General features: G+C 51.3%; 2 protein-coding genes across 4 annotated transcripts; one reads left to right on the top strand and one right to left on the bottom strand.

Moving 5' to 3' along the window:
* Positions 1 to 2,571: 2,571 nt before the first annotated feature.
* Positions 2,572 to 4,711, top strand: Pgam2 (phosphoglycerate mutase 2). Its single transcript, XM_032916115.1, has 3 exons — positions 2,572 to 3,021; positions 3,115 to 3,295; positions 4,510 to 4,711. Exons 1-3 carry the CDS (start codon positions 2,608 to 2,610, stop codon positions 4,674 to 4,676), a joined length of 762 nt encoding a protein of 253 aa, XP_032772006.1. The 5' UTR covers positions 2,572 to 2,607; the 3' UTR covers positions 4,677 to 4,711.
* Positions 4,712 to 5,325: 614 nt separating this feature from the next.
* Positions 5,326 to 19,875, bottom strand: Dbnl (drebrin like). Of its 3 annotated transcripts, none has more exons than XM_032916116.1 (13): positions 19,717 to 19,875; positions 15,350 to 15,405; positions 13,402 to 13,514; positions 12,702 to 12,776; positions 10,482 to 10,628; positions 9,259 to 9,336; positions 8,921 to 9,072; positions 8,733 to 8,793; positions 8,340 to 8,433; positions 7,947 to 8,042; positions 7,735 to 7,844; positions 6,863 to 6,968; positions 5,326 to 6,382 (listed from the first exon to the last, which is right to left on the bottom strand). In XM_032916116.1, exons 1-13 carry the CDS (start codon positions 19,797 to 19,799, stop codon positions 6,243 to 6,245), a joined length of 1,311 nt encoding a protein of 436 aa, XP_032772007.1. In that variant the 5' UTR covers positions 19,800 to 19,875; the 3' UTR covers positions 5,326 to 6,242. The 3 variants fall into 3 exon arrangements, with proteins under 3 accessions (XP_032772007.1, XP_032772008.1, XP_032772009.1); XM_032916117.1 differs by having other exon boundaries at positions 8,733 to 8,784; XM_032916118.1 differs by having other exon boundaries at positions 8,733 to 8,781.
* Between the last annotated feature and the right edge of the window lie 3,288 nt (positions 19,876 to 23,163).

Raw genomic sequence — 23,163 nt, 5'->3', positions numbered from 1 at the left:
TATTCCTAGCCTGGAAGTGCTTTTACTATGAAAGTGTTAGATTCGTACAATGTATTTTCTGCATATGTTAAGATAGTTGTATATTTTTTGCTAAGTAACAAAACCATTTTGATAGATGCTGTAGTCTGAATACATTTTTTTTTTTTTTGGTTCTTTTTTTTTCGGAGCTGGGGACCGAACCCAGGGCCTTGCGCTTCCTAGGCAAGCGCTCTACCACTGAGCTAAATCCCCAACCTGAATACATATTTTAACTTTATATTTATGTGTGTATGTGTGTGAGAGTGTGGGTTTGTGCACATGAGTGCAGTTCCCACTGAAACCAGAAGAGGGCATCAGATCCCCTGGAACTTGGGTTACAGGTCGAGCTCAGCTGTCGGACCTGGGAGCTAGGAATTGAACTGAGGTCTTTCCAAGAGCAGTACAGGCTTCGATCACCACACCTTGCTCTGGCCCCTGTATTTTTAACTAGAGTTCATTAAGTGCACCAGCCAGGTGTGGTAATGCAGATCCTTATGGAACCCTATGAGTACCAGGTTGGCCAAAGCTACACAGTGAGAGCCTGTCTCTAAAACAACAGGGCTGACAGTGGTGCAAGCCTTTAATACCAGCTCAGGGAGAGGGGGCAGGGTTAAAAGTATGCACGACTGGGTTCTAAAACGTTTTCAAGCTTATCTTTATTATTTTTAATTGTGGGTGGGAAGTGTGCACATTAGTGCAGGTACCCAGTGAGACCAGACCTGTCGAGTGCCGCTGGAACTAGTTACGGGTGTTAGTTGTGGGCTGCCCGATGTGGGTACTGGAGATTGTATCTAGGGCCTCTGGATGTGCCCTTAATTGAGGAGCCATCTCTCCAGCTCTTTAGGGCGATCTGTTTTTTACTGGCACCTCAGCCCAGTATACCTTTCCTGTAGGGCTCACAGCTCAGTCCTTAGTGTTCTCCTAGCTCATCCAAGTGTCATCTGGGGAGCTGTCTCTTCTTGTGCACCCCTCAGAGCGACTGCTCCTCTTGTCCTCCATATCATATCATGCCCCTTCCTTCCTAGCATCTGGTGCTAGTCATAGCAGGCTTGTCCAGCCGTGGTATTGTCCCAGTCCCAGTTAGCTAATACAGTGGGGTTTCTAGTGTGACAAAGGGCAGAGAGACCAGGGATGGGGTCCATGTGCAAGCCCCGAGGTCTGCAGTGTTGGTCTACAGAGCCTTCTCTGTGTGTTGGGACCAATATGGAGGGTTCCCTGCATACACGCCTATAGGCTCCTATCACCCACCCATTCTTGTTTTCTGATGGGAGATGTAGAATGCAGGAAGATGTGTGGGGATGATGTCCCCCAAGCTCAAGTGCAGATGTTCTAGACCCCATGCTGCTCATTCCATCTCAACCCATCCCTGGGCCCCTGAGAAGGGATATATGTGCCCTATAACTAACTCAGTGCAGTTGTGTACCTAGACAGTGGGGGCTTGCAGGTACCACGAATCCTATTTTCTTTTCCAAGGTGAGTCTCAGCTTGGAGGGATGAAACTGGTTTGAATGACATCTCAGACTCAACAAGGGAACCCAGGGAGGAGAGGTTTTTTGATCGTTCTGGAAACCAATCCAAGGTGTGAAGGTGTGTGTGTGTGTGTGTGTGTGTGTGTGTGTGTGTGTGTGTGTCAGTCCATGTTTCTGCTGTCTGGTGCTGTCCTCCACAAGGCCGGACCTCTCCCCAAAGCCACAGCTTGGTACCTACTCTATTTCTACCATGACTTTTTCCCCTCTGTCTACCTAGTGTGGCTACCTATGGGAGGCAGGAGAGGGCCCTGTGAGGGAGGCAGGTGGTCAGGGGCTTGAAGAGGGCCTCCAACCTAAAAAATTCTCTACTAAGTTGAGCAATTAGTGGGGCGGGGGTGGGAGTATCCTCGTGGTAAAAGCGTGTGCTCCTTCCCTGTTTAACCAACCCAGCAACACAGACAATGCATGGATACTGAGACAAGCACCTGGGCAGAGAATAGTCATCTGTTGCAGACACACCTATTTATTTATGCATGCACTGACCTCTTTGTGTACACACACACACACACACACACACACACACACAATTTACCTCAGCAATAGGCTAAATTTCTTCCTGAGACATGTTTGTGGTTGTCTTAATTGTGTTAAGAGGCTGAAGGGCGAGACTGCAGCTTGGGTCACACGTTTAAACCCTTTCTTTAAATATATGTATATATCAGAAATGGCCTTGGAATAGTTATGTTTCTACTGAATCAGGAAAGGGCTGATTGCGATTGAAAGCTGCTGGTGTCAGAGCGTCTCCACCTGGAGAACACCCCCAGGTTTGACCTCTGCCCTTCACCCTGCTCCAGTTCTGCAGCCCCATGCGGCTTGGCACCCGGTGCCAGCTGGTTACAGACTTGTCATATGAGCTGTTGGTTTTGTGGGACTATTTTTACGTCCAGCTCCTCGGACTACACCCCACCCCCTGTTCTGCCACTGGTTGCCTGCCCCTGCCTGTACCTCCTGGAATGCTGATTGGCAGTTAGGGCTGGAGTGGGGGCTGGGAAGACTGTTATAAAGCCTAAAGGGCTAAGGGGGCAGCTGTCACCTGGAGCTCCTGTGTCCCCTGCCCACCATGGCCACCCACCGCCTAGTAATGGTCCGCCACGGTGAGAGCTCATGGAACCAAGAGAACCGTTTCTGTGGCTGGTTTGATGCAGAACTGAGTGAGAAGGGGGCAGAGGAGGCCAAGCGGGGGGCCACTGCCATCAAAGATGCCAAGATAGAGTTTGACATCTGCTACACGTCGGTGCTGAAGCGGGCTATCCGCACCCTTTGGACCATCCTGGATGTTACGGACCAAATGTGGGTGCCCGTGGTGCGCACCTGGCGCCTCAATGAGCGGCACTATGGAGGTCTCACGGGCCTCAATAAGGCTGAGACGGCTGCAAAGCACGGGGAGGAGCAGGTGAAGATCTGGAGGCGTTCCTTTGACACCCCGCCACCACCTATGGATGAGAAACACAACTACTACGCCTCCATCAGCAAGGTGGGCCAGGTGCTGGGAAGGCGTAAGGTTGGGAGCCCAGGGTGGGAGGGCTACCCAGTAAACAAGCAAATGTTCCCGTGCCCTTGTCCCCAGGATCGGCGCTATGCAGGCTTGAAGCCTGAGGAGCTGCCTACCTGTGAGAGCCTCAAGGACACCATTGCCCGGGCCCTGCCCTTCTGGAATGAGGAGATCGCACCTAAGATTAAGGCTGGCAAGAGAGTGCTTATTGCAGCCCATGGGAACAGCCTTCGAGGCATTGTGAAACATCTGGAAGGTGAGGCCCGCTCTCAGGAAAGATGTGAGACAGAAATCACTGAAGTAGATCTGTTTCGGTTATTTCACAGATATCAGGGTTTCAAAATTTGACTGCGGAATGCTGTGTTGTTCTATTTCCAGTACGGAGAGGGCTCTATGACAAGGGTGGTGAATTTAGTCAGCACAGCACGGCTGGGGCACCCCATGGAAGCTGACTATAGGTAGAGCAAGCTTAACCCACTGGGGAAACAGGCCAGAGCTCTAGGCATTAATGCCAAATATTGGCTTGCTCAACCAAGCCACTTGAGCTGTTATAACTCTTGGGATCTCTCCTGGTGCTACCTGCGTTCTTTTTCTCTTGATAGTCGATGTACTCAGTGTCTTAGTTAGAGGTTCTTCTGCCTCAGGTGTGGGCTACAATACATAGTCCATCCACACACACACAAAGCTGACACATCATGTGTCGTCCTCCCCCGCTCCCCCAACCCCATGCTTCTCTAGGCAAAAACAGCTGAGTGCAGAGATACAGAGCTACTTAAAATCTGTAGTGGTGCTCTGGCTAAAGAGCCAGGGCTGGAAGACAGGCCTGGAAGGGGGCATAGTGGTGCAGGGAGGTTACCAATTATGGTCCCAACTGGGTCTTAGACACGGAAGTCTATATTAGATTCTGGATGACCTTTAGACTTGCTGGGCTCCTAAGAAAGGGTTGGGGTGTGATCCACTTCTCCAGCTCCTAGCAGTGGCAGGAGGGTGATGCCCCTCCTCCCTTGGCCGTGACCTGGGAAAGAGGTAGGGGTGTGCTCCCAAAGCCCAGGGAACATTCCCAGGGCCTCCTTGTTAGGGGTGGGGTGATGGCAATAGCGAAGGTTGAGCTGCTGCTATTCCAGGCAGGGGCTGCAGGAGCAGGCAGTGGGTCAGGTTTCCTGTCCCTCCCCAGCTCAGAATTTAGAAGCTCTAGAAACCAGATGTCATTTCTTCAAACCGTCTTTAGCCTGGCCAATTCCCGCTGTACTGAGAGTATGTGTGGGCACTCAGGTCACAGCTATTCATGGAGGACATTCTTGTCTTTCTGTTGGGCTGTCTGTAGCCAGGTATCCCTTAACCTTTAGGTACCTTTCTGTGGCCTTGCTCTCAGGGATGGGTTAACTGCCAGCACCCCAGTACCATGACCCACAAAGGTCACTTCTGTATGAATTGAATGGAAGGGGCTAAAACACTGTTACTCTGCTTCAGGGATGTCAGACCAGGCCATCATGGAACTGAATCTGCCCACCGGAATCCCCATTGTGTATGAGCTGAACCAGGAGCTGAAGCCCACCAAGCCCATGAGGTTCCTGGGAGACGAAGAGACGGTTCGGAAGGCCATGGAGGCTGTGGCTGCCCAGGGAAAGGCGAAGTGAGAGTGGGCAGGGCAATAAAGTCACTTCTGCACAGCCACGTTCGGTATGGCCAGGTTTGGTCCGCCCAGGCCAACAGGACCTCCTTGGTCCAGGGTTACAGTTATCCCCAAGTCACTGTGTAGAGGCAAAGCCCAGCACCCATCCCAGGCTACTGGGCATGAATCCGGACCTTGCACACCCTTTGTAGTGTGACCCACCCCTGTAGTGGCCCTGGGGCTATGGAATCCCTTGGTTCTATGAGGGACAAAAGCAATGGGATCTGGCCTTTTCCCCAAGGAACAGGAAGTACAGCTCCTGGCCAGCTTCCTTCAGGGTGGTTTTGTGCTATCCCTGTGACCTCTGAAGTGGCATACTAAGTGTACCTTCAGGGCAAGACAAGCCTGCAACAGCTTAAGTTCACAGGGCCTCCATGGCCTGTTATCACCACGGTGCCTAAAGGACAAGCAGAAGATGGGGAGGAGGAGGTTTGACAGCTGCCCGAGGTCAGGGCCTTCCTGGTGCATTTCCACTCCAGGCTGCTGGTGGGTAAATGTGGGCGTTAAGCCTGTCCACGCAACATCTCCAGGCAGATGAGCACTGGACCATGTCACAAAGGTTCCTGGAAATACTGTAGCAGTGGCCTCTTCTGAACTGACACACACACAAAGGCTCCAACATCAGTTATATCATTTATACCCCTGTTAACCCTGGCTGTCCAGGAACAGTGAAGACCAGGCTGGGCTATGGCCTTGAACTCAGAGACCCACCCGCCTCTGCCTCTCCCTCGTGAGTGCAGGCATGAGCTAGCTACCATGCCTGCTCACTTACGCTTCCTGGAGGAGGCTACACAGTCTGACACACGTGTGCACGCTCAGGTATGGTGTGGGCTTGGACTTCTTCCCCACTCAGGTCACAGTGGGGCAGATGGGCTGTGGGCCTCACCACATGGCTTAGACTCATCCCCCAGACAGAGGGGCAGAGCCAGGGTATAGGACGCACCAGATGAACCACATGACGCATGTCTTTGATTTTGCACATTCCCAGAGACGGAAGCTTGCTCATCCCATCCCCCCTTCCCACAGCAGACACAGGGATAGGAAAGGAGGAAGCCTCTGGTAAGAAAAGCTCCCTGCTGTCAGAACCGTCAAGGTCTACTCTGACTTTGGTCAAGATTTCACTGAAAGCAATTCTCTTTTAAGTTCATGATCTCCAAGGGCTTTTCTAAACAGCTGCAGCTGCTGCCCTTAGAAGCCACACAGAAAGACAGACAAATGTACAGTGTGGCCCCGGATGTCCAATGTCTCAGTGCGGATGTCCCTGGACAGAGGCCATCCAGAGCTGGTCACAGGTTAAGCCTGGCTCAGTATGCCATTCCCACCGGGGTCAAGTGTAAGGCTGGCAGAAGGGCCTAGAGGCTGCGGTAAGCATTTGGGGGAGCAGTGGGAGCTGCTACATCTGGGGTAACAGGAGCACTCAGGGCAGAGGAAGCCTTGTCCTCACTCAAGTCCCATTTCTGGAACAGTGCCGAACATTAACTCTTAGGCAACAAGGAAGCCACTTGTGGTAGAGAAGGACAACAGACCTCGCTCACTCTATGAGCTCCACATAGTTGGCAGGAAACATGCCAAAGTGGCCGTCAGGCCCATAGCCACGCCACCAGCCTTCGTCAATCACCTCGATGCCTGTGATTAGGTTCTCAGGGTCAAAGGAGATCTCCGTATCGTCAGCTGCAGGAAGGGAAGTCAAGGCATGGCATCTCAGGGGCCTGCTATCCCCTCACCTATCCCCGGGGAGGCCTGTCTTTTCTGCTGTAAAGGTCAGAAACTCCGTTTCCTCCTCACCAACGAGCCTGAAGTCAGTGTGACTGAGGACACCTCTCAAGGCATAGCCTGTTCCAGAGCATGCCTGTAAAAGGCAGCGCCACAACCCCCAGCCCATTCCCCAAGGCCTCCCCCGGAAGACCAGGAGCCACTGTGCAGGCCTCCCCTCTGATGAGACCTGGAAGGTCTACAGCAAGGACGGCTACAGAGGTCCCTGACCACAGATGCTGAGCAGCTAGCTGGAGGCACACTGCTCCAAGGCCATTCCTACTGCCAGGGCTTTCCCCCTCAGACGTCCTCTAGAGCTGACCTCCATGAAGCCCCTACACATTCTTGTCCCCTAATCTCAGCTTCCGTGACTTGTGACGGGCAAGTGGGGGATCTTACCTGCCTGGTAGTCGTACAAGGCCCGAGCGCACAGCCCTTGCCCACTGAGGCCCTGGCTCTGCATGTAGTTGTCCATGTGTCCGGAGCCAGCCCCTGGCTGCTGAACCTGTCAGAATGTGAAAAAGATGGCGTCACTCTAGACTCCGCCTTCTCCCGAGGTCAGGGTAAGCTGGAGGCTGAGGAAGGGCACGGGACGCAGGAGGGCTTTCGGGGCTGGGGGCTGTGCTGCCTGATCTGTGCAGCACAGCTCTCATCTGGAAGGTACAGAAGTGCAGGGCAGCAAACAACCGAGGAGCTCTGGACATCTCAACATCGATCAACACCTCCAAGTACAGCACGGCTCCAAGGCAAACAAGAGCACACTCACTAGCAGGCTGCTTCCTACCCTGCTCCAGGCCTCGGCCTCCATCATCCACGCCACAAAACAAACAAAATGATGCTCTGCACGGCTGCCATCCTGCACTCAAGGAGCTGTGTCCAGAGCTCTCCAGCTGAAGGCCATGGGGATTTTGTCTTTAAGAAGCAGTAAGGGGCAGTGGGGGTGGGGGTGGGGGCTGGGGAGATGGCTCAGGGGTTAAGAGCACTGACTGCTCTTCCAGAGGGCTGGTCAATTCCCAGCAACCACATGGTGGCTCACAACCATCTGTGATGGGATCTGACGCCCTCTTCTGGTGTGTCTGAAGACAGCTACAATGTACTTATATAGAATAAGTAAATCTTTAAAAAAAAACAAAAACAAAAACAAAACAAAACCCCAACAACAAAAAACCGAACCCAAACCAACCAACCAAACCAACCCCACGCCTAGTACCCTACGATGTGCCACAGGAGACTCAGGCTGATGTCTACCCCATCCCGCGCCAGGGACCCACCGGTGGTGGTTCCTCGTACAGGGTCTCCTGCTCGGGGGGCACTTCATACGTAGGTTCATCGTCTGTCTGGGCTGAGGGCGGAGTGCTGGGTGCCAGCTCCTCGCAGACACCTGCGGCAAAGGAACAGCAGGGTGTGATCTTCTTCCAGCCGCACTCCCCTTCTCAAGCACCCCTCCCCTCCGGGCTACGCAAGGGCCGTTACAAAGTCTTGCCTGCTGCAGGCCGTGACACAGGAGAAGTGGGCTCTCGGCCATAGGAAGCTTCTGGTTGAGTGAACTGCTTCTGCAGGAAGGGGCTCCTCAGCTTGCCTGAAAAGTCCAGCAAACACCTCAAGCCTCACTGCAGACACACAGACCGCGTAGGTGTCTGGAGTAGGGCCCTGGCTCCGGGGAAAGAGCCCAGAGTGTGAGACCATGGTAAGAATCTGTGAGCAGAGTCCTGTGTTCTTCAGTGGTCAGAATGGTGCAGAATGGCCATAATGCAGGACATGAGGGGACTCTAGGTGGCTCTCCTTACTTACTTATCACCCTTTAACACATGCATCGGAGGCCCCTGGCTTCCCCTCAGTCCACCCCGCTGTAAGGCAGGCCCAGAGGAGGTCTCACCTGGCTGAGAGCTGGAGACAGAGGTGGTGGACATAGCCCTTTCCTTCTGCTTGAAAATCTCTCGTGGGTGCGGGGCCTGCTGCCCAGCAGACTCCTGGGAGAAGCACAGAAGCATGCCTTAACCCCGACTGCTCCTACCTCAGGAAGCAGGCCCTCAAGCTCTGTCAAGAATGTATGGGGTGATGTAGCGTGGGGACCAGGAACCAGAGGAGCTGACGGACGGGGCCTCTCCCCAGAGCTTCTGTCCTGGCTTCCCCCACTGGTTCCCTGACGAAGGGCAGAGATGTGCCTCAGGCTAAGCCTTCAATCCAAGATCAAGGATTTCACCAAGTGGCCAAGACAGATCCAAACCAGCAAGCTCCCAGGTCCAGGACGAGAAGTCTCAAGACTCACCCATTCCTGTCTGCTCCTTGAAACCACCTCTTGCTCCAGTTCACCTGTCCTGCTGGAAGGGCTGAAATTAGAGGAGCTGAGGTCCCTCAGGAGCTCCTCGTGCCGTTCCCTCAGTGGCCCTGCCTCTCAGCACAGGCAAGCATCTGGGGACGGCTGTAACCACTTGCCCCAGTGCAGGGTGGGCTTACCTTGGGGGTCCAGCTGATCTGTGCTGTTCCTGGTAGCGTTGCTCCCGTCGGGCAGCCTCCTGCAGCTCCCGCTCCCGCCGCTCCTCCTCCAGCCGCTGCTTCTCCTCTTCAGCCCGCCGCTTCTCCTCCAGGCGACGGTTCTCCTCCTCCTTCTGCAGGAGGAACTGCTTGCTCAGCCACGTGCAGCCAGCCCCTCTGCCTCAGCCCCTGCCACTGTAGACACTGTAGCCCACCGTGCCCTGTGACTTAACTTACATGTGCCTTCGGTTTAACTAGTCATAAAGGATAATGCCCAGAAAGCTGCCTGTCAGTGGGCCTCTCCCACTGCCAGCACTCACCTCAGCTTTGGCCCAGAAGTTATCCTTGCCAACTCTCTTGATCTCAGATACGGCATTGGTCTTCTGGTACACAGAGCCCTAGAGACGACACAGTACACGCTAGAGGTCTGGCGCCATGTGGAAGGTCACGTATGCGATAGGGCAGGATAAAGGGGGTTTCCAGCTCTAGACAGAGGTGAAAGCTACTAGGACTGCACCTGGAAGGCTCAAGGGAGCCTGGCCTACCACTCACAAGGAGACGCAGCAAGATGTTCAGAAAAAATTCTAGGAGCACCCAAGAGGCCGAGGCAGAAGGTTCTTGAGTTCAAGGTCAGCCTGGCCTATGGAGTAAGTTCCTGTCTCAAAAATACAAAACAAGAGCTGGAAAGATGACTCAGCTGCTTAGAGCACTCACTGCTCTCGCAGAGGACCAGGTTCAGTTCCCAGCACCCACATGGAGTAGCCTTTTTAACTTCAGTTCCAGAGAATCCCATACCCCTTTTGTTCTCTGCAGGCACAGCACACATGTAGTGCACATACATATATAAGCAGTCAAAACACCCATACACATAACATACAAATACATCTGAAAGACAAAAGTCCAGAGAAACCACCCGGCAAGGGCATGGTGTCCTGAGAACACTGGGTATATGTGCAAACGTGTGTGTCTCTGGTGGAGACTGGTCCTCGTTGATGGGCACAGGAGAGGATTTTTATCCTAGACTCCTGGCAGCTCTAAAGCAGGCTGCTCCCGACAGCTGACAGCTGACAGCATCCCGGAGAATCACCATGGATTCCAACTGTATGACTAACAAGTGCTGTGCGGCCATGAGCTCCACATAATGCCAGAAATGCATGCCTGTGTGGTTTTAGGCTCCACAACAAAGCCACCAGATGTCCTCCACAATGGCCACTACCAGAGGCCATCCAAGGCATGCTGACGCTGTAGCCCTTGTAGGCTCTCTCAGCTGTAGACAGTTGCTGAAGGGGCTTTGACAAGCAAGTGGGTTGATGCCCACCAGGGCTTAGGATTACCCTCTGAAGATGCCAGGCAGGAGGACTTAGTTACCTAGACATTAGAAACGCCATTTCTTTCTTTCTTTCTTTTTTTTTCTTTTCTATTTTTTTTTTTCCTTTTCTTTTTTTCAGAGCTGGGGACCAAATCCAGGGCCTTGCACTTGCTAGGCAGAAACTCCATTTCTGATCCCTGTTCTCAGGCATGGAGAAAGGTGGGCAGCACTCACCACTGGGGCCTGAGGCCCCACATCCTGGAAGTAGCTGCTTTCCTTATGGAAGCTGTAATTAGCCCCAGAAGCCTTGGCAACCTTCTCCATGATGCACTCAGGCTCCACATCTTCCTCAGCCCGTGCGTTGATGGTCACATGGGCACCCTAGAACACAAGCAGCTCTTACAGCATAAGCTTTGCAAATTCAGGAGAGCAGCACAGGCCACTGCTGCACACAAGACTCATGTCAGGAGACACTGGGCCCTGCTCTCCCAAGCCATGGATTACTCCCCAACACTGCTGGAGCTGAGGACTGAACCCAGGGCCTTGCACTTCCTAGGCAAGTGCTCTACCACTGAGCTAAATCCCTAATCCCTCCCAGCCTTGGATCTTATACAGTTCCTGATGCCAGGGTCCCATACTCTGCAGCTGTGGATGTCATACAGCTCCTGCTGAGTTCACACCAGGCCCTGCTCTCCCCACCTGCATGTTATACAGCTCCTGCTGAGTTCACACCAGGCCCTCCTCTCCCCACCTGTGGATGTTATACAGCTCCTGCTGAGTTCACACCAGGCCCTGCTCTCCCCACCTGCATGTCATACAGCTCCTGCTGAGTTCACACCAGGCCCTGCTCTCCCCACCTGTGGGTGTTATACAGCTCCTGCTGAGTTCACACCAGGCCCTGCTCTCTCCACCTGCATGTCATACAGCTCCTGCTGTGTTCACACCAGGCCCTGCTCTCCCCACCTGCATGTCATACAGCTCCTGCTGAGTTCACACCAGGCCCTGCTCTCCCCACCTGCATGTCATACAGCTCCTGCTGAGTTCACACCAGGCCCTGCTCTCCCCACCTGCATGTCATACAGCTCCTGCTGAGCTCACACCAGGCCCTGCTCTCCCCACCTGCATGTCATACAGCTCCTGCTGAGATCAATACATGCTCAGGCACCTTCTATCTCTTCCTTTCCGGGTAGCTGACCGGTGACCTCATAAACTGTTATTATACATCTAACATGTGTGGAAGCTCACTGAGGATGCAGGCTCAGTACCAGAGTACTTGCCTAGTTAACACTTGAGAAGATATCTTTGATCTCTCCACTGCAAAAACCTTAAAACTTAATTAAAAGCTTAGAAGCTTCTGTCACCCGCCAGATGGAAGGACTAAGGTATGCCATGTAGGCAGAAACTGAAGCCAGTCTCAAGTTTTCTTGCCAGGAACCAAGGAAATGCAAAAAGTCATCTGAAAACTTGAGTTATAAATTGTGATAAAAATGTCTTGGAAATTGGAAAAAAAATACAGCTGTAGCATGAATGACAATGGTTGTAATAATGGGCAGAAAAGGAATGCATCAGAGGATACATGGAGTGTCAGAGGATACATGGGGTGTCAGAGGATACATGGGACGTCAGAAGATACATGGGGCATCAGAGAGATACATGGGGTGTCAGAGGATACATGGGACGTCAGAAGATACATGGAGTGTCAGAGGATACATGGGACATCAGAAGATACATGGAGCATCAGAGGGATACATGGGGCATCAGAGAGATACATGGGGCATCAGAGAGATACATGGGGCGTCAGAGAGATACATGGGGCATCAGAGAGATACATGGGGCATCAGAGGGATACATGGGGCATCAGAGGGACACATGGGGCATCAGAGGGACACATGGGGCATCAGAGGGATACATGGGGCGTCAGAGAGATACATGGGGTGTCAGAGGATACATGGGGTAGGGCATTGGCAGTTTGTTCCCTCCTCCAAGTCTAGCTGCTGCTTAAATAGCCCCTTTCTCTTTTTTGTTTTTAGTTTTATGAGGCAAGAGATCTCACTGTGCAGCTCTAGCTGGCCTGGAACTCCAAGAATCTGGCTGCCTCAGCCTTCTGCGTGCTGAAAGTAAAGGTTTGAGTCACTACACCATTTGCTGCTAAACCACTCAGACAGCGCACCCATAACAAACCAGAATGCAGGGCTCAGCGCCCCTGCACACCATCAGTGCTGGAGTGGTCCTTACCTTGCCCACACTGAGCCAGCTAGAGGTGGCTCTGCCCATTCCCTGCTATCCAGACAGAACATTGGTTACAGCCTTGCTCCTGATCCCATTCCCTGCTGTCCAGACAGAACATTGGTTACAGCCCTGCTCCTGATCCCAGTCCTTTTCCAGTTCACCTGGCCCGAGAATCTATAGTACTGGATCTTGCAAGGTCCCTGCAGGTCTTGGCCCAGTTCCTACCTTTAGGAAGTTGGCTATGGTGCTGACGTGGTTGGCACATGCTCCTTTCCGTACATCATTCACACCCTCGCCTGTCTGCAACACAAGCACAAACTGCGTGAACCAGGCCTCCTCCAAAGCCCATATTTCCCAGGAACCCAACAGTTTCCCTATCTCTCCTAAGAGGTACTCCCTAGTCCCTACTCCCAACTCCCAGCCAAAGCCAAAGCCATTCTCCCAAATGAGTCACACAGATGAGATCACTCCTCGTACTTCCCAAAGAGCTCAGGATGTACTTCGAGAAGTATGGTTGCTGACTTCCCCTGTGGGAGCATTTCTCAAACATTCCTGATCCCCAACTAGGGGGATACATTCTGTTGGAGCTCCTATCGCTACCCTCCTAATGCTCCTGAACACATCCTTAGACCCTCTGCTCCATCAGAGCCATCTCTGGGAAGGGGACAGGGTGGGGGTTTTTAATCATTTCTATTCCATTCTGCAAGAAACCATTCTGGGCTTGGAGGGGGAAGCCCAAGCAAAGCCATTTATTCCTCAGTTCACGATGTGAACAGAAGTCTGCTCTGCCCATTCACCCACTTACAACTAATGGGTCTGTTGACCTGCTGAATGGTGTAGTAAAACACTCTGTTCCCAAGGTTCAAGTGAAGGAAAGCAGACAAAGGACTTCCCCAATGGCATCAAAGGAGCTGAATTCACATACCCAGTTGATGAGGACAAACTTGGGCAGGCCGGAGTTGGGGTCCTTCACCCTGCAGAAGGCGTACATCACCTTCCCGCTGTTGAGCTCCTCCACCAGCTCCTCCAGGCCTCCCTCTGCAGAGTCACAGGAAGGCTCAGAGGCAGCCTGCACCCCTGCTCACTGGTGCCTGGACCACTTCTACATCAATGCTCACCCCACCTGCCTCAGAATCATTCTGGGACCCAGGTTTAAACTCAAACTCCTGCTCTTGCTCCCTCTTGTTCTCTCTCTCTCTCCCCCTCATCCCCCTTTGTCCCTTCTCTCCCCATTCCCCTCCCTCCTTCTCTCCACGTGCTCATGGCTGGCCTCTACTCTTCTATTTCTCTACTTCTCCCTCTCTCTCTTTCTCTGCCCTACTACCCTCTTAAATCCCATCCCCATGCCCTGAATGAACTCTATTCTATATCGAAAAATAAAATAAAATAAAATAAAACTTCTAAAGAAGAATTTGAAGCTCAGTGGTAGAGTGCCTGGCTAGCATATGTCAGGTCCTGGTTTATTCTCCAGCACCACAAAATAATAAGCAAATAAATAAATTAATATACAACCAGATTCTTGGGCCTCAACCCCACTCAGCTGATTTAGTGGAGTTGTTGGGACACAAGAAAGTGCACTTCTGACCAGCATGTTAGGTGACTTTTTGTTTTTACCCACAATAAGGTTTTCTGTTTGTTTTTTTAAACGACTTCTCTAAACTGAGAAGGGACTGTTTTTTTTAAATTGCTATTTCTATTATATTTACCTTTTCTTTTTCTTTCTTTTCTTTTTTTTTAATGCTTATCCAATTTTTTTTACCCAATTAGTTCAACTGTCACACTCTTGGCTGGGGTCAGGAGGAGCAGCCCTAAGCTAGTCTTCCTGACACTGCTTCACTCTCTAGTCCTCCCAGGCCACAGTAGAACACAGCAGAAGCTAGGTCAGGCATTTCAGCTCAGGGCTCCACAGAACCCGGGGCAGGCAGCATTCCGATGAGCAACAGAGCCCTGCTTTGTGCCGGCAGGAAGCTAGGAATGCTGATATCTGCAACTCGCTGGCACCTACCATGTCACATGAAATGACCGTTTGGTGGCAATTCTAGAAAGAGGATGTATCAGCAGGAATAGCTCACAGTGGAAAGGGACTTTTCAATCAACAACAGTAACTAAAACCACACTCTCATTTGCTGAGCAGAGAGCATGTTCGGGGCATCCACTTGGAGCTGGGAGTAGAGGGTGGTTAGGTGGGCCCCACGGATAGTCACGCTAGCCTCAGGCAAGGGAAAGAGTCAAGGGTTTCGGTTGACAGGTCTATCTCATATCTCAGGTATGTCTGGATCAGCGGACTTGCCACTTTATCCCTGTGGAGGACAAAAGTACTTCTGTCTTTCTGCACAGACACTAGACCACCAAATCAAGGTCCTCATGACCACTTCCAGTGGCACTGCCTCTCCCCAATGAGGGTTGGATATAGCTGCCCAAGACCAAGGCAGGGCAGAATCAGAGAACGTGGACGTAGACCTTCCCCTGCATCAGCTTCAAGGCTGGTGTCCTCGACGTGCAGTTCCCTGGACAAGGAAGGGCTGCCCATGACCTGGGAAGCTGGCCCAGCCAGAGAAGAATGTTTTCACTAACAAACTCGTGGTTTGCAACAGTGTATCAAGACTGACATGGCTCTGGCCCTGGTCCTGGTTAATGCTGGCCCTCATACAGATCAGGAGTAGCCTTTAGTGGAGCCGACTTGGCATCAGGTCTGCAGGAAAACTCAACTGGGGGAGGAAGCGTCCCTGCAGCTGAGCTGGAGGAAGGAGGTGCCTGTGTACCTGAGTCCCTTCTCCCGTGATGGCTTGAACATCAACTGAGGTGGCCCAGAGTTAGGCGCACTTCTCCCCGTGTCATCTCACTACGATACTGTTGTTTGGGTTCATACTCACCCCCTGTGCCAGCCACACGGATGTCATTGCTGTTGCCTTCATAGGTAAAAAGAGCCCTGCAAGGAAACACGAGTGGGCTCGGTGAGCGGCACTCAGGGCTCCGTGCCTTCTCTGCACCGACCACAGCAGAGACCACTCAACAGGCTACTCCGGGGCTAGCTAGCTACAGGACTCACTCCAAGAAAGCCATGGGGCCTGGGGAAAGACACGCATACACATACTTCGTGGGGATATAATAAGCAGGAGAGTGGTGTGCTCTTCCTACACGCTGGGGAATAGAACACTCAGCTGGCTTTCAGGCACAGAAGTTTCCAAAGGCAAAAGATGGAGAGGCAGGAAGGAGAAAGGTGCACTGGGTACTCCTGAGTATCGGCCCCGCCCTCTGTAGCCTGAGGGCAGAGCAGCAGGCTGCCTGTCCTGAGATTCTCCTGGCAAACGTGCCCGTTACCAGGCAGATAAAGCAACAGAAGCAGACAATGATGGAACACTGAGTACCAGTTAGGACCACAGAGCACCAGGCCTCTAACGGACAGTTGCCCAGAGGCATGTTTTCCATCTAGGGGAGCCTTAACTTGATGTGCTGACCCCAAGCGGGGTGTGCAGAACTATTCATAAGACTCTGGAGATGATTTTGGCTTATACACTTGTTCTCTAGAAGTAGTGAGGAAACACAGTAAGTCCGGGCTTCAGAAATCATTGACCAGAATGAAGGTTACTGAAGGAGATCAACCCTGAAGAGGTGGTCCTCTTCAGGCAAGCTGTACCTGAGGGTCACTACATGGGGCCCTGACATTAGCACAGTTCTTGCACTAACACTAACAGCCCCAGCAAGGCCGACAGGCATGAGCTACAGGGACCGACCCAAGCGACAGCAAATCTGGCTGTTGTCGGGGTTGGGGATTTAGCTCAGTGGTAGAGCGGTTGCCTAGGAAGCGCAAGGCCCTGGGTTCGATCCCCAGCTCCGAAAAAAAAAAAAAAAACCAAAAAAAAAAAAAAAAAAAAAAGAAAATCTGGCTGTTGTCTCTTGGCCTGATAAGCAGGTGGACAGAAGCTCCAGACTGAGTTCTAAGAGGTTGTCAGTGCTGTGACTGGGGCATGTCCAGAGAGTCAGATCTACCAGGCAGGGCTGCAGACAGGACTCCCAGAACAGAGAAGTCTCCAGAGTGAAGCCCTGAGCCAATGGGGACAGTTTGATGCTCGGCCCGAGTTGGTAGTTGGTAGAACTCTCTGGAAGAAACAAGTCCCTTTCTCTTGGTGATGAGCCCTGGCAGTCATGGCAGGGGGACTAGAAGAAGCAGAAGACAGATGGACTCTAGCAGCAGAGAAAGGCCTTCCTGGTTGGTGTCTGGGATGTAGGCTTCCAACCTCGGCCTCACATTCTCTTGTGTCTATTTGAAATCACCTTCAGAAATGTTTTCAGTTCAAGCTAGACACAGTGGTGTGAGCTCAGTAATCCCAGCACCAAGAGGGAGGGGGCAGAGGCAGGCGGATCACAAGTTCAAGGTCAGCCTGGACTATATGGAAAGATTCTGGCCTAAAGAAAACAACAAAACCCTATCAAGACCGAGGAGGTGCCTCCTCTCTCTCAGAAAGAGAGAAAGAAAAAGAAAGAAAGAAAGAAAGAAAGAAAGAAAGAAAGAAAGAAAGAGAGAAAGAAAGAAGAAAGAAAGAAAGGCAGGCAGGCAGGCTGGAGAGATGGCTCAGTGGCTATGAGCCCTTTCTGCTCTTGCAGAAAGGTCCCAGGTTTGGTTCCCATCAATTACACCACTGTCTGTAAATTCAGTCCTAGGGGAACCCACATGTTCTTCTGGCTTCCAGGGGCACCAGGCATGCACATGGTACATCAACATATATGCAGATAAACATTTATACACATAAACCTTTAAAATGTAAGGTAAGGCAGAGAGGGACTAAGACTGACCCCGACCTCTGGCCTCCACACACATGTCCTGTAAACGCATGTGCACACGCACACTCACACATACGAACACACGCACACATACATATACCACCCCAAAATAAAATTTCCAGGCCTGAGGTTTTTTCTTACCTTCAACAGAGCCCCCACCCCTTCTCTTACATCGTTATAAACAAGGCTGTGATGGGCTGTGTGCAGCAAGAGAGGACCTTGTCATCCAGCCACTCTCCAGGCAGCGTGTGCTGACAGGACTGCAGCTACGAACAACCCCTGAAAGGCCTGACCCGTGGACCTCACCTCCCAACCGGAGGTGCCTGAGGCTAAGTACAGTCAGGGACTGAAGTACGCACAGAGTGAAAGGGAACCAGATGGGCGAGCTCTCCCGGGAGGAGGCTGAAGCTAGATTATAGACTAAAGCTATGGTTCTGGTCTACGGTGCCATGGCTAATGACTACCTTTTTTTTTTTGACAGTTTCTTTTTCTACATGACTTAATCCAACCATTAAAACATATGACAGCTAGGCACAAGGACAGAAACAGGCCTACCTGACTGTGGTAGAGAAGAGATAAGAACATATGCACGCACACACACGGAGTCCATGAGGGTTCCCAGCATGTGTCTTATTTGTATCACAAGGAAATGAAACTGGAGAGAGGACAAGGTGACTCTAACTTTAGTTTCAGGGGACTCCACACTCTTTTCTGGCCCCTGAAGGTTCCAGGCATGCATGTGGTCCACATACTAGGAATTCAGGAGGACTCTCTGAGAAGACAACCCTAGCATAGAGACATGAAGGACAAGAGCCAATCAACATGATGTATGTTCCATTCAGGGGAAGCAGCAAGAACAAAGGTTCTGACTGATGAGGAACTGGCTTGCAGTTTTGAGGAAGAGAAAGACTTGGTACAAGGGTGGTCAGCAGGTGTGGCCAGAGTAGTAAGCAGGAGGGATACAGGAACCAGGTCAGACACAGCAAGTCTGGGCTTTACTCAGAGTGCAACAGGAAGCCACTGCAGTTATGGGCAGGGAAGTTAAGATGGCCCAGATATTTTCTTAGCTAGCGAGTGGGGACCTGCCACAAATTCTTGCTGAGTAACTACTGAAATGGTTGTGACAATGAGGGTGGAGGCCAGAGGCTCGTTCAACTGGAGTGGCAGCACGTCTGCATGCAGTACTGTAGGAAGCTGGGCAGTGGCATGGCCGCTGGGGCGGATGTACTGTATGGGGAGAGAGCATCTCCCCCTGACAAGGAAAAACCAAAGAGGAGCAGATGATTCTAGTAGGAGGTTCAATGTGCACTTGGGAGACAGACACAGGTGAGATCATGGCCAACCTGATCTACACAGTGAGTTCCAGACCAGCCAGAGCCACATAGTAAAGCTGTCTCAAAAGCAAACAAGCTAGCCCAGTGAAGAGTTATAAGCAAGGGTGAAGTACACTACTAGCGAGGTTGTGAGGTATCACTCACCAAACAGTGATGGTTCCTGAGAAAACTAAGTGGCCAAAAGATAGGGAGGAGAGACAACACAGTAGGGCAGAAGAGAGTTGGTCAGAGTCCTGCAATAGGGGAAGTCTCCAGGGAAGACTCAACACAGGCAAACTCAGTATGGCGCCCCTCAGTGCTAACCACAAGATAGTGGTGGTCCCAGCACAACTCCAAAGTCCAGTATGTACTCCCCAGAATTTGTTCACCTGCCAAACTCATCACATTTCTTGGAAACTGAAGCACTAAGAACTGGCTAATGGAAGCAGGTTAAGTAAACGGAAAGTGAAAGGGAATTACTATAGATCGGTACGCATGCAGCAGAGAGCTGAAGAGTGGGCTCAGCAGGGTCACCCCAGAAACTTCAGATCCTATTTCACAGTATTGTAATGCCCGAGTAAAAAGAACTGCAAGCTGAAACCTATACACAGGCAGCCTAGCGGAGGATGTCCTGGGGGTGATGGAGGATGGAGCCTTTTCTCAAACAGGTGACAGGATCCCATTTTCAGTCCTCTTTCTATAGTTCAGAACCGTGATCTAAGAGAACCCAGACTCCTAACATCCTTGGCTGAGCCTTGTGTGAGCTCATGACCTCAACCCCACTGCTTATGCCGCTTTCAAGGCCTGTTCCTGAACTCAGGGTTTAGACGACGTGGTTTCCGCCTTCTAGGGAGTTGGAACTGCGCGGGACCCCTTTGTCCAGGGAAGTCCCAGAAAGGCAAAGAGCCTGGCGGAAAGAAAGCCTAACCAGGCAGAGACCTTCAAGAGAATCCCAGGGCAGAGCCGACCACTAGGTGGCAGGGGAGAGGCCTTGGGGGTACTCGCTGGGGGACAGCGGTGGCGAGGGTGGGATAGCATCTCGTTACGCTTCAGGGAGGTGGACAGGTGATCCTGCAATACTACGGCCACGCCGCGACCTCCACCTTCCCGCTTCAGCGCCTCTCCGGCCCTGCTTTGCTGCCTACCAGTCGGTCGGGGATTTCTCGGTGACCACCCGCACATAGGCCTCCTGCAGCGCCGGCCCGTTCCGGCTCAGGTTCACCGCCATGTCACGCCCCACGGTCTCAGCAATGCAGCAGCCTCAGCTTTCTGCCGGCCTCCAGTGACGGACGGAAGCCCCGCCCCGGCAGCCGGAAGCCTCGCCTCTGACGTGCAGAAGCCGTGCCCAGAAGGCCGGAAGCGGAAGTAGGGAGACTGTTAGCTACTCTGCGGGTAAAATTGAGGCGGGTTGGCAGTTGGTGAATTAAAATCCGCGAGGGCCAGGCCTGCCTATAGCTCCTGGTCCGAAGTACGCAGTGCGTGGGCTCGAGTTAGAGCACCACGCCCATTCTTTTCTCATTCTTGTTTTAGTTAATGTATTTTGCTTGAGAGCAAGCTTAGATCTCCAAATCTCTCCAGACGTGTACTCCTGAACCTATATGTGCGCTCGGGCGCCCCAGAAAATTGATCTGATAGTCGGACGTGATGGCCTACGCCTTTAACCCCAGCATCCAGGAAGCTGAAGCAGGTGGATCTCTAAATTCAGCCTAGCTCCTTGTACAGCGCAAGTTTCAAGACAGCGGGGAGCTATACAGAGAAGCCCTTTCTGGAAAAACCCAAGAAGGAAAAAAAAATTAATATGCGATGTCAGTCATAGAGGTACGAGCCTGTGATCCTAGCACGCAGGAGGCAGAGGCAGAGGCTTGAGTTCTAGACCAGCCTGGGCATTCTAGAGACCGTATAAATAAAGTAAAATAAAATACTTGGTGCAGTAGTGGGGTAATGAGGAGAACCTGCTCTATGCTTCAGTTCTATTTTAAAACAGTTGCCTGAACTTCCCTATGAGAGATCATATTCTAGTAAACTAAAGTGAACCCATTACTTCTCTAAATTGCTTTTAGCCAGGGCATTTTATCACAGCAACAGAAATGACACTAGAACAGTGGGGGTTGAAGTTACATTTAAAATGTTGCAAAAATGGTGCTGGAAGGTCGGGTTTAGTGGTTCATGTCTTTCAGCACTGAGGAGGCAGAGGCAAGCCTGGTCTACAGAGTTGAATTCCAGGACATTGAGGGACCCAGTCTCAAAGACAAGGGGGCGAGGTGAGGGTGGGAGATTGGAGAGATGGTTTGGTGCTTAAGAGCACTGGCTGCTCTTTCAGGGGACCCAGCTTCAATTCCCAGCACCCATATGGCGGCTCACAACCCTCAGTAACTCGTCCTAGCCCACTTCTGGTCTCTGCAGACAGCAGGCGTGGCCAGGGTGCACTAAAACAATCACACAATATAAATAAATAAGATGGGCGTGGTGGCACATGACCATCCCTGAACCTGGGGAGCAAAGGCAGGTAGATCTCTGAGTTTGAGGCCAGCCTGGTCTGCATAATGAATTACTGGCTACAAGTGAGTCCCTGTCTCAGAAAAAGTATTAAAAAAGAAACTCCAGCTCCATCTAGCAAACCCCAATCTTCCAAGAGAGGTAACATTGTGTGTGGTATATGCACATGGGGGTTCATATAGTGTGCTATTGGAGGCCAGAGAACAAGTGTCCTGCTCTTTGATAGTCCACCCTGTCCCTTAGAGGCAGCTCTCTTACTGAGCCTGGAGCTAGGCTGGTAGCCAGCTACAGTGATCTTCCTGTCTTTGCTGTCTCACAGTACTGACGTTCTATACAAAGCCAAACCCGGCTCTTTAAGCAGGTGTTGGGTGTTTGAACTCAGGTCTTCAAGCTTGTGCAAAAACTGCACTTTCCCACTGAGCTATCTCCACAGCCCCAACAGTCATTTATTCTTCACAGATCACTGAAACTAGTGTTCTCAACCCTCCTAATACTGTGACCCTTTAAAACAGCTTCTTGTGTTGTGCCCACCATTAAAATGATCTCATTGCTACTTCATAACTGCAATCTTGCTGCTGTTATGAATGGTAATGTACGTATCTGATATACAGGATCCCTGATGTGCGACCCACAGCTCAGGAACCACTAACTTAAGCCCATGCTTCTCTCTGATCTCTATGGTTCACTAGTGGGGAAAAGATCCCATTACTCTACCCACAGTTGGCTTTCCAGATCTGCTTCTGTTCAGTTACTGACCTAGGACTGGACTTGGAAGTATATATACAGATGTGGGTAACACGGACCACCCGTACAGTGGTTTATTTTCAAAATAAGACTTTTGGCTCAAGAACCTTTCCCCCAGGTTGACCAGATCCCTAGGAGCATGGCAAATATGTGCCCCTTCTCAGCAGCAGCGAACCCAAAGGATTTGCCTGAGCACAAGACTGTCCAAGTGGCCTGGCCAGCATAGAAGCTCATTTTAGCTTTGCAGTCAATTTCAGTCAGAGGGCTACTTTCTTCTACTTATTCTCCAGTAGAGAGGTCTGGCTTGGGAGATTGTGTGGAGTTATAAACTCTGCTTGACAGGTTTAAGTGTGGATGCCTACAGCACTAACACCATGTCGGACCAGGACTTTCCCCTCTGCCGGCCTCTGACATGAAACTGTGCCCCTTTCCTAGCGAGGCTATCACCTACACATCGCTGTGTGCTGCTGAGCTCAAGTATATGACTTCACATAGCACGTGGTGTTGAGCTTGGGAGACAGCATATGCTAACAACTTTGTGGAACACTTCAGTAGAAAATTCTTAAAAAGCAGGAACTTAAAGAACAACTTTCAATAGGTTGAGAAGCAAGGCACAAAGACTGAGCACCCCAAAGAGACCGTTGTAAGGAAATCTTAAATGTGGGCAAATGCCAGGCTCTGCTGAAGTGGCGAGAGTGGAACTCTTCACGGGCATCGGTTAACTTCTCTCGTAGCCTTCTGTGGCTGAGACTGGCCTTGAACCTCCCCCCTCCACTTTCTCCTGCATACTAAGGTTATGGGTATGTGTAACCATGCCCGGCCAGTGTTTTTAAAGCAAATCAATCTCTTTTGGCTGATTCTCAAGTGGTAGATCTGCAGATTTCTTCCTTCTTGCTCTCAAAGGTCTTACCTTTTTAGCAGCAGTTTTTCTCTTCTCTCCCCTTTCTGATTCACCAACCACTATTCCTTGGGTATAGACCAGCTTTATAACCAAGTCAGGAGACTAAGTCACGGCTAGGTGTTATGGGTATACCTGTTCTCTCTTGGTGCCAATGAATCTCTTAGGCCAGCCGGACTATACTCTAAGAGCTCATCTTTAAAAAAAAAATTACAAAGGGCTGGAGAGATGGCTCAGTGGTTAAGAGCACTGACTGCTCTTTCAGAGGATCTGAGTTCCATTCCCAGCAACCACATGGTGGCTCACAACCATCTGTAATGAGATCTGATGCCCTCTTCTGGTGTGTCTGAAGACAGCTACAGTGTACTTACATATAAATAAATAAATAAATAAAATATTTTTAAAAATTACAAAAAACCTCTGTGTAAACTCTTTGAATCTCCTCCCTCTTTGT

This window comes from Rattus rattus, chromosome 11, assembly GCF_011064425.1.
Source record: "Rattus rattus isolate New Zealand chromosome 11, Rrattus_CSIRO_v1, whole genome shotgun sequence".
Taxonomy (NCBI): domain Eukaryota; kingdom Metazoa; phylum Chordata; class Mammalia; order Rodentia; family Muridae; genus Rattus; species Rattus rattus.
Note: the sequence above shows the minus strand (reverse complement) of the source record. Positions and strands in the feature narration are given on the sequence as shown.

Excerpts from the sequence above, each read along its gene's own strand:
- Pgam2 (XM_032916115.1), top strand. The coding sequence starts at position 2,608 with ATGGCCACCCACCGCCTAGTAATGGTCCGCCACGGTGAGAGCTCATGG. Across the intron at positions 3,022-3,114 it reads ACTACGCCTCCATCAGCAAG|GATCGGCGCTATGCAGGCTT; the intron begins GTGGGCCAGGTG and ends CCTTGTCCCCAG. Across the intron at positions 3,296-4,509 it reads CATTGTGAAACATCTGGAAG|GGATGTCAGACCAGGCCATC; the intron begins GTGAGGCCCGCT and ends ACTCTGCTTCAG.
- Dbnl (XM_032916116.1), bottom strand. The coding sequence starts at position 19,799 with ATGGCGGTGAACCTGAGCCGGAACGGGCCGGCGCTGCAGGAGGCCTAT. Across the intron at positions 8,043-8,339 it reads TGTCTCCAGCTCTCAGCCAG|GCAAGCTGAGGAGCCCCTTC; the intron begins GTGAGACCTCCT and ends TGGACTTTTCAG. Across the intron at positions 6,969-7,734 it reads TGTACGAGGAACCACCACCG|GTTCAGCAGCCAGGGGCTGG; the intron begins GTGGGTCCCTGG and ends ACATTCTGACAG.